This window comes from Brassica oleracea, chromosome C5 (genome assembly GCF_000695525.1).
Source record: "Brassica oleracea var. oleracea cultivar TO1000 chromosome C5, BOL, whole genome shotgun sequence".
In the NCBI taxonomy this organism is placed as follows: domain Eukaryota; kingdom Viridiplantae; phylum Streptophyta; class Magnoliopsida; order Brassicales; family Brassicaceae; genus Brassica; species Brassica oleracea.
Genome location: NC_027752.1, coordinates 27,458,661 through 27,468,864, shown reverse-complemented (window position 1 = coordinate 27,468,864; position 10,204 = coordinate 27,458,661). Strand labels below are relative to the sequence as shown.

Sequence of the window (10,204 nt, the reverse complement as noted above, 5' to 3'; positions counted from 1 at the left end):
TGTCCAACCCGATCAACCCATGATATATTAATTATAATTTAGTTCCACAATTTTTAATAAAAATTGATCCGGTCCATCGGAAAGAAATTATATAATATAAAAAAATATTGTATATGTATAAATAAAATGATCAAATACATAAAAAAAATGTCGATAATATATACAAATAAACTCACCATATGCAAGACACATGTCATAGTTATTACATTATTCTAAAAATTTTACCAAAATAATAAATCAACAGTAAGTATAATTTTCCATGTCATATTTACCTAAATATTTATGAAAATGATTGTAGAAATTACGTGTGGCAAATCATATAAATTAACATTAAATCATAGTTAAACATATGTCAGGCTTCAAATAATATTTGTCTGTGTCATTAATAGTCATGTCACTAATAGAAAATTATATAAATCAATATTAAATATAAATTAACATTAAATATAATTATTGATGTCATTAATAGTAATGTTTATGAAAGTGATAGTAGAAATTACAGGTAGCAAATCACTTCTCCAATAATATCTTTGGAATGAAAAATATAAAAATAAAGAGAAAATGAGAGAGAAAATGCGATGCGAGTAAGAGGAGACCTTTGTGGCTTTGTCTAATTGAATCCACTGAAAAAGCGCGATAAAAAAGCGAGTGACCGACCAAGCAAGTCGCCGGTGAAAATTCGATGCAGTCCACTCACGACGGCGGCGGAAAAGGAGGAGGTGGTGAGGTGAGTCGAGGTGGGTTGTCTCGGATCCGTTCAGCTCCGGCGAATTGGATTGAAACCCTACTCCAGGATGATGAAGAAGATGATTTGAAACCTAACCTCTGTTTAACTGAGCTTCTCACCGGAAACTCGTCCGGGATAACGAGTCGTAACTCGTTTGAGTTCCCGAGTGCTGTTGACCAGGGATTGTACACTAACCAAGGTGGGTTTCACCGCCAGAACAGCTCTCCTGCGAATTTTCTCGGTGGCTCTGCTGCTGGGAGTGATGGGTTTTTCTCAAATTTTGGGATTCCGGCTAACTACGACTACTTGCCGCCGCCGAACGATGACATTTCTCCGGCGAGTAAACGGTCGAGGGAGTTCTCTTCTCAGTTGGTAAGCTTTCTTCGGAACAATCAGTTCTAATTTTCTTATTAGCCGTAAAGACAAGAAAAATATTAAAGATCAGTCTTGTCTAATTTTGACAACTTGTATTTATTTGAAACAAAACCCAGCAAGTTGCAGTTTTCTTTTCTTTCTTTTTCAAAGCCATGTTGCATAAAGCTTCTATTTATAGATGACAAACAAAAAAAAGAAACACAGGCCACATTGTTAATCTTTGTTTTGTATCAACTACTCGTGTTAGTTATGTATCGATAATTTATAAGGCGATCTTGTAACTCGAGTAGTTTCTGAAGTGTGGTTATGTGAGATGTGATATATTCATATGGAATGGACACTCGGATTTTGATAATTAACTCATCACTTTCGTTCCGTGTGTAGAAAGAAGAGCAAATGAGTGGTGGTGTATCAGGGATGATGGAGGATAAGCTTCTTGAGGACTCGGTTCCTTTTAGGGTTCGTGCTAAACGCGGATGTGCAACTCATCCTCGTAGCATTGCTGAGCGGGTATTTACTTAAAAGTTTCATTCAATCATTTGTGCTGTTCTTGTTTTGTTGTTACGTATTTCTCTTTTCGTTTTTTCAGGTGAGGAGAACGCGGATAAGTGACCGGATCAGGAGGCTGCAAGAACTTGTTCCTAACATGGATAAGGTAGTCTTCTTCCTGCTAAGCTTAGCCTTAAAGCAAAATGAAACGTCTAAGATATGGCATAGTCCATAAACTATGGTTGTTCAGCCATTTTTTCCGCATATTCTTTGTATGATATCTTATAATTAGCTGCCTCCTTATACATTATGAAATCAAACGTTTGAGAGATGATTTCTGATTTGGTTCCTTTTCGGTGTGCAGCAAACCAACACTGCAGACATGTTAGACGAAGCTTTGCAGTATGTGAAAGCTCTTGAAAGCCAGATCCAGGTTTATCTACATACATATTTGCATAAATTTAGCATATGAAATGAGGGAAATATTTCGAGAAAAAAAAAGCATGGGGAGGATGATAAGTAACACAAAACTATTAAAAACAATTTGATCATTTTATATTGTTTTGTATGGATTCAGGAGTTAACAGAGCAGCAGAAGAGGTGCAGATGCAAACCTAAGGAAGAAAATTAAGGTTTCCTTTAGGATTGATATACATATACATGTATTTTTCTTTTTGGTTTAATCTATGAATGGTGATGATCTTTTTGAAATTTCGAAACTTGATCTAGAAAAAAATAGATTATTTGATGTATGTACTTTAGCTGTAAAATTTTTGTACAATAAGGTGAAACTTTTTAAAGAATCAATAAAAGAAAATGTATATTCGTTATCGAAATGGACAAAATAAAGTATTTAGTGTTGCATTTTTATTTCAAGGAGGAGGTTTGTGTAAATGTAACTTTGTTGCATCTCTTCTGTTTATAACATTTTTTTTTTGTCAACTGTTCAAAGTTTCTTATTTTTTTAACACTTTGTTTTATTGAACTGATTTGAAACATATTACATCACAGAAGAATACGACAAAACCATAATGATAATGAGAAACTAATGATTCTTCTGCAACAGAAGCTCGTGAGGATAATCATCATTGATGACACATTAGCCATATCAAACTAGTTTTATTATAGAATAAGGTAGATTATGTGTTCCCGTTTCAGCAGTAGCAGACGGACTTTTAATACATTATCAAAAACACGACAATCTCATCGTCTAGATAGGTCTTCATCTTCAATTGCCTTTATCAATTTTGTTTCGAATGAATTCGCTTCAGACAAACTATCATCAAAACATTTTGAATGCAAATACAAATCAAATAAATGATGAGGATTGATGGTTCACACCAATATCACCAATAGTAGCAGACTAAGCTAAAGAAAGCGCATAAGAACAAGCTCTCCAAAAACCATCTGACAACCATCACTACCTCCACTAGAAAGGCTAACCTCCACCATTGCAAAAAACCAAAGCTATCACTTTAAAACAAGACATTTTCCACAAAAGATGAAACTGAAAAATCCAATTTTAAACCAGAAGAAACCAAACCGGAATCACCAGAGTGTAACCAAGCACTAACACTGGTTCAGATCCGCCGATACAGATAGACCTGCGAGAGACAAAAGTCTAACCGGAATCTCTGAAAGCCACCACAGAGCACTCCATTGGTAAACCGTTGTGATAACCTTCTGTAACCAAACGCCACCACCAAGTAAAACCGACAAACTCTGACACAAACTCAAATCCAAGCCAAACAGACAACTAGAAGGGAGAGGGGGAGGCCAGTACCGGTGCTGGATGAGCCACCAAACCGGCCTCAGATCTGAAATTGGCAGCGGCGGCTGAGGGAGGTTGAGAGAGACAAAAGAAATTAGGGGTTTTGACAACCACTGTTCAAAGTTTCTGAAATCTTAACAAATAAGAGAATATTCGTTCTAGGCAAGAAAGATGTGTGCTTTTTTGACAACCATTTCTCAAATTAAAGGTTATAACAATATCTTGTATTATTGAAAAAATAGAATCATAAACACAATCAGAAGCTCACATTGTGTTGAACAAACTTCGTCTGAAACATCTACACTTTGGATTGCAAGATTAAACACTTTGGATTGCAAGATTTATTCTTAAAACTTTCTTTTTACAGAATAGGAAAGTTCAGAATAATATCACAGGTATGAACAAGAGCCACTAAGGATGAAAACAACCAAAGAAACAAAGCAGAGTTTTCAAAAGCAAAATGCGCGGCTAATCCAATTTCATCTTCTTGTACTGTTTAAGAACATGGTGGAGCCGGAATGTTTCGCCTTGGTCTCCATTCATTGACCGCCTTTCCAAACAGCAAACTGTTAGCTGTCTTAGCAGCATCTCCAGATGGGAATGCAAGTGACACGCATCTTTCTTGTTTGACAAAATCGCTGCATTCACTGCATCAGCAACTAGTTCCCTCTGCGAGTCTTCTAGGAAGTACCCCACCGGTGATTCCACGGGCTTTGGATAAACAAGCAAAGCAAAGCAGTCCTGAATAATCAACATGGAAATCGACGTAAGAGACCAGCAATATAAAATCTATCTGCATTTGAACCAGATCTTGCTTGAAAGAGGCAAAAGGAATAAAGTTGAAGGGAGTCATCAGTACCTCGATTATATCTTGAAACTCGGTTAACCCAACAAATTTGGCTAACTCGAGTCTGCCATACTTCACACCTTCTGCAAGTTTTCCTACCTGTTTTCCAGAACCACAAATTAGAGAACAAACTCGATGTTTCTTATAAGACAGAAAAACTTGTTGTGAAAAGTCTTAAAAATGTGAAAACAAGATGTATAAGGGAACCAAGAGCATACCCGTACAAACTCAATAAACCTTTGACAGTGAAGGAGGAAACAAACTACAGATTTATCGTCCTGCAGTAAGTACAGCTAGGTTAGAGTTGATATCTCAAATCCTGCAAAGTGATTATCTTAGCAATACAAAATAAACGAACTGACAGAACATCTCAGTTCACCTGTACAATTTGGGGATACCAATCTTGGAGATTAGCCAGAGCAGCATCAATGTCACCATTCCTCACAAGCTATACCAAATAAAGTATGGACCGGTCAAAACCAACCAAACAAAGCAATAATTCGTAAATTTAGAAATCTTTTTTTTGTTGAACTATAACCAGGAAAATTTAAGGCACAGTAAAACTCGTTCAATACCTTTCTAAGAGTTTTTCTCTGATGCAAATCATCCTCGTCAATAGCATTCTCTTGAGCTATAAGAATTGGAGGGACTGTAGTTTTAGTAGCAAGGTTGAAAGCATTGAGTGTCTCCTCATACCCATAGTGTAATAAGTAGGACTTTACAAGCCTAATAATAAAGAAAAATAAAAGTTCAGATAAGGCAGAAAGTTGTTTCAAAAAAAATAAAAAATAAAATAAAGCAGAAAAGCCATTTGTTGCTTATTCTAGTTAAAAAAACATATTTTTTCAACTTAGGTAACAAAGTTGAGGAGTGTACTCTCTTACCCATAACCGATATTTGGAGGTATGAATATTTTTTCGATAGCCATTTGTTGCTTATTCCTCGCTGATGTTTCATATCCCTGATAATACATGAACAAGGCAAGCCTTCGTCAAAACTTTATTTCGAACATATACGTAATGCAGAGAGCGAAAGGGGGAAGATTTACATCTATATACGTATAATTCTCGGGTCCAAGAGGTTTGATCACACAGTAAAAGTAGCAGATGCATGTAAATAGCAAATATGAGAGCAATTTGTACGAAGAGAACCACTGGAGTAGATTTGTACTACAGTAGTTTTACTCCTGATTACACCAACCCCACCTTTATAAAAGGTAGGACCTAGAGACTCTACTAATAAAGTTTTAATAGGACTTTTCTCTTACCTTAACATCGAAAACAAACTTCTGCTTCCCAAAATTGACAGAAACCCTGCAAAAATTCGAAAGAAACGCATTGCGTAAGTACTTCTACTCCTGCACTGAACCCGTTTACAGAAACTGAGAACATACTCCTCATTTTGGCTATGTACAGCTACAGTAGGGAATAGGTGACCCTTTATGTCCTTAGGGATTTTCCCCACTAAAGCTCCGTTTTTACTGGCATGAGAAAGTAATTCCAAATATGTCAAAGGGCAACAGGAAAATGGAATCGAATTAGTTAGTTCTTACGTGAAAAAGAACTCCTGGGAAGCGTAGTTTATACCACCACCAACAGTATCACCTGTCGTATAAGTTGGACCAAAGGCTTCACCTGTTCCCTTACCTAGGTATATATTTCCATCGTCCCCATGATAGCCACAGCTATTCACTTCCCATCTACCATTAACAACAAATTAGACCCATCATCCGCATGATAGAAAGACAATAGCCACATAAGCTCAAATTCTATAATAAACATAACTTGTATCAAAGGCATCATTTTTCAAATGAGCCACGGAGAGAACACGACCTATTTATGATAAAGCTAAAAGGTTTACCCAGGTTGTCTCCGCATTATAAAGCCCTCCTTAGTGAAACCAATAGCGACTTTCCCTTTAGCACCAGCATCCTTGACAAGAATCTCGAAGTAGTAAGTAAGACACTTGAAGGGAGCAGGTTTATTAGCTTGAGCAACGCCGACGTCGTAACCGTGGAGATTCGCGTTCGTGTACTTGACGGAAAGCTTATCGGGAGAGACGATCACAAACCCGCCTGCGCTGTTAATTGCGTTAAGCTCCGTCGGCGATTCTTCACCTTCATTATCATCCTCCATGGCATCCCCGGAGGGACGAATCTTGTCTAAGAATTGCAAGATCGGATCTCGACGATTTACGGCGGCGCTGGTCTCGTCGTTTTCGTTGCGGCGGCCGTTGGAGGAACTCTCCGTCATCCCTTTTTTCAATACCTATCGAATTCGATCCTTTCTTCATACACTAAACTTCCTCGCTAATCTAGCAGATGTTAGACTTTGACTCTATTTTTGTATGTACAATATTTTAGGACTTCATTCTAAAATGCCCTGGTATCTTACTCAAAAATTCTAGTATGCCCCAGTTCTAAAAGATTTTTTTTTTGAATATTTTTTAAACGAGAAAACGAGTAAAAGACATCTAAGGACTTAATGAATTTGCATAATTACAAACCCAACCATGCTTCAATCGGATTATCTAAATCCTAACCGGAAACATACGGATCTTTCACGCTTTTTTGGGATTCTATTTTCTTTATTTTTTGAGTTTTCTTTTTCTCTTCACTACGCCGAGAAAATCGTTCACCTCCATAACTCCGTCTTAATTCCGGTTCCAATTCCGACGACTCAATCGTAGCGAAGGACGATCGGCTATGCTTGATGTGAGGGCAGTCGCAATTCTCGTGGGGAAGCCAAGAGAGGAGAGGACGGGGTCCACAGCAGAGAGTCGTTCGTCGTTGTCGGCGGCGGAGAATTTCGTGGCGGCGTAGCGTTGAGCCACGAGAGTCTTCGATTCAAGAAGATAGCGAAGAACGACGGAGAATTTCGTGGCGGCGTAGCGCAATGGAAGACCTCGTATCCTTTCTCGTGCTTGAACTGAACAAACTCCTTTTTACTCTTAACTTCTTTTCCCCCAAGGTCTGATAACTCTTCTCACTCAGGTAATTTTAAATTATGTTAATGTGGCTTTTTGGATTTAGTTTGATGAATTTTCTTTTGTTGTCTGTGTGGATCAGAAGCAACATGAAATGGATTGAAGACAGCGCTTACTACCAGAGCATTGAAAAAAGATCCAAACTTTTACACCCATTGATGGTATTCGTATTAAGAGAGATACTAGAATAGGGAAAAGAGGCATCCCATGTAACAAGAAAGTTTGCTTACAGAACAACAAAACCAGAGATGCATCTTTCTCTTTATTTTGTTTTGTTTCAGGCCTCAATGCATGGGAAAAGCAGGGAGACGAAAGCAAACATGGGGATCAAAGAGGCTTTACCGGGTTGCGACGAGTGTGTTGTTACTAATATATTCAACTAGCGAGGAGACGAATTGTATTGGAGATGATGGAGAGTTTGTTTGTACAAGAGAACGTCATCGAAAGATTATTCTCCAATGGTTGATGTCGAAGGTAACTCAGGTCTTTTACTGGATATTGACGTGAACAATTAAACGGAAACAACAAATTCTCAAATCTCAATGTTCTGCTCTCTCCCACACGTCCTTGTGGCTAAAAAAGTCTGTAAGAAAAAAGAAACCAACACAAGTCATTAATAGGGGTAATCTTTCTACAATATTACTATGGACGACTTCTGTTGATTTTTATTCTTTCTTCCTCTTACAGAGTTGTTAATGGGCCCCTTGAAAGCATTTCTTCTGATCTTGCTTTAGATACATTAGCTGAAGGTATTACTTACTTTCATAGCATTTAGTTACTTACTCATTACCTCATCTACTTTTTAATAGTCTCTGGATTTTATATGTGAAGGCTTGGTGGTTAGCGTATGTCTTGGTGGCTCATTTGGATTTGGATATGTTCTGTATTCAATTATTAATCATGTTCCTTGGCTTGTATGTTACAGTGTGTAGGTGGAACTCTGTGCATAAGTAGTTTGGAGGGGATGTGATAGAGAATGATTTTGTGGGCAATGGCAGTTTTCTTATGCTTTTTATTTGTATTTTGAACGTGTAAAATTTGATATTTTGGTTTTATAAAGTTTTAGGAAGATTGAAACAGGTTTGGGCCAATTGAATTGAATACTAGGTATTGCTATGTACAAAAAAAAATGGATTATTGGACTTCTTAGGTACAAATTAAAATTATTAAAATAATACTAGGTTTGTTAAGTATCATTAAGCCAAACAAATGCCTGAAAGGAATAAACAATATTAGTTTAAGAAAAATAATTTATATAAATAATTTATTTTAATTTATTATTTATTCTTATTATGGCCTTTCCATCAAGACATTAGTATAGAAATATAAGGATATTTTCTATGAAAGTGAGAAGTTATCTATCAATTTAAGAAATTAAAAGTATTTTATGTTAATTTGACAAATAAACACAGTTATGGACGTATAATCACGTAATATATGGGATATATCTTCTAAAAATAAATAATAAGACGAAAATTAAGGTTTTTATAACTTATGTAGAATGATATGTACATGTTTCAATGAAAAAAACACGTCTAAACATGTTGAAAATGAGATAATACATATTTGAATATTTACACTTAGTAGTACTCAAGGTAGTAGTAATATTCCGTTTTTCATAGTAATACTTTTGCAAAATACAACATTTTTTAATAATACAACATCAAAAAGACAAATTTATTAGTAATACCAATGTATTTAGACAGTTTTAGATTGTATATAACATACTACCAGAAAAAAGTTTAAAAAAATATGTATTTTATGTTATTCGTCTCATTATGACATTCCCATCAAGACATTAGTATAGAAGTATAAGAATTTTTTCTATGGAAATGAGAAGTTTTCTATCAACTTGAGAAATTAAGAGTAATTTAGTCTAATTTGACAAATAAACACTTATATGGACATATTATCAGGTAATATATGATATACATCTTCTAAAAATAAACAATAAGACGAAAATTAAGATTCTTATAAACATGCATAATACATAGTAATTCAAAGTATTTTAAGGTAGTTTAAGGTAGTTCACAATAGTACCTAGTAGTTCATTTAGTAGTACTAGTAATTTCAGTAATTCCTAGAATTTTAATTTTCATCGATTTAACATTTTTAATCCATCACGAAGGTGTTATTCCCACCACTGTAGTGTATTATTTTGCTTCAAAAGAGTGCAGATAAGCAGAAATATACGAAATCGTCTTTAACCATAATTTTCGTATTTATTTTATACCAATACACCTAAAACTTTAGTTTTTCATCAGTTTAGGTGTTTTTAACCGACCAAGAACGTGCTACACAACCCAAATTATCGTCTAACACCATTATAATATTTTTTTCCTCAAAACAATGTTAAATTTAGGGAAATATACATAGTTTTCTTTAAACATTATATATATATTTCTTTAAAAATTCCACTATTCTTAAAATTTTAGTATAAAAATAATTTATATATGCATTTATTTAATTTATTTTTGAAATTAATTCTTGGTTAAAGTATTATTGAAATACATTTTTATTAAATTTGCATTTTTGAAATATTATTGTAATAATATTTTAAGATATTTCTGAAATTAACTGTTGATTAAATATGAAATAATTTATTTAATCAAATTTTTTTTTAAGATAAATAAAATAATTTATAAAATCAAATTATATTTTATATAATATTAAAGTTAAAATAAATATAACGGAAATGGAATTCTTAAATGACACTCTTTAAAAAACAAGAAAAAGTGTCAAAATTACTTTTACAAAACAAAGATAATATTATTTATAAGTTATATAGATTGCTAATTCAATAATAAATATAAAAAGAGTAAATAATATGAAATAAGCCTATATAAAAGATATAAAAACTTTAATTAAGGAAAATAATTTATATAAGTATTTTATTATATTTATTTCGAAATTAATTATTGAAATACATGTTTAATTTAAATTTGTAATTTTGAAATATTTTTATTTGACCCGATTTTATATAAATATCTTATCAAAATTATTTTTGAAA

The 10,204-nt window shown here is 34.3% G+C and overlaps 2 protein-coding genes and 1 long non-coding RNA gene across 5 annotated transcripts; 2 read left to right on the top strand and 1 right to left on the bottom strand.

Annotated features, from left to right (window-relative positions):
- The first annotated feature begins 529 nt into the window (after positions 1–529).
- Positions 530–2,419, top strand: LOC106292709 (transcription factor bHLH80-like). The gene is made up of 5 exons (XM_013728352.1): positions 530–1,099; positions 1,487–1,612; positions 1,692–1,757; positions 1,956–2,024; positions 2,169–2,419. Exons 1-5 carry the CDS (start codon positions 683–685, stop codon positions 2,220–2,222), a joined length of 732 nt encoding a protein of 243 aa, XP_013583806.1. The 5' UTR covers positions 530–682; the 3' UTR covers positions 2,223–2,419.
- A 1,269-nt stretch (positions 2,420–3,688) lies between these two features.
- LOC106343707 (ran-binding protein 10-like) lies at positions 3,689–6,534 on the bottom strand. The gene is made up of 10 exons (XM_013782996.1): positions 6,070–6,534; positions 5,762–5,908; positions 5,603–5,689; positions 5,477–5,522; positions 5,094–5,170; positions 4,785–4,935; positions 4,589–4,657; positions 4,428–4,487; positions 4,222–4,308; positions 3,689–4,103 (listed from the first exon to the last, which is right to left on the bottom strand). The coding sequence occupies exons 1-10, from the start codon at positions 6,459–6,461 to the stop codon at positions 3,831–3,833; spliced, it is 1,389 nt and encodes a 462-aa protein (XP_013638450.1). The 5' UTR covers positions 6,462–6,534; the 3' UTR covers positions 3,689–3,830.
- Positions 6,535–6,767: 233 nt separating this feature from the next.
- Positions 6,768–8,273, top strand: LOC106293158. Of its 3 annotated transcripts, XR_001260381.1 has the most exons (5): positions 6,769–7,201; positions 7,277–7,355; positions 7,476–7,668; positions 7,882–7,943; positions 8,120–8,273. It is a non-coding gene; the product is annotated as an uncharacterized LOC106293158 (long non-coding RNA). The 3 variants fall into 3 exon arrangements; XR_001260379.1 differs by having other exon boundaries at positions 6,768–7,201; positions 7,277–7,668; XR_001260380.1 differs by having other exon boundaries at positions 6,768–7,201; positions 7,277–7,779.
- Positions 8,274–10,204: the final 1,931 nt, after the last annotated feature.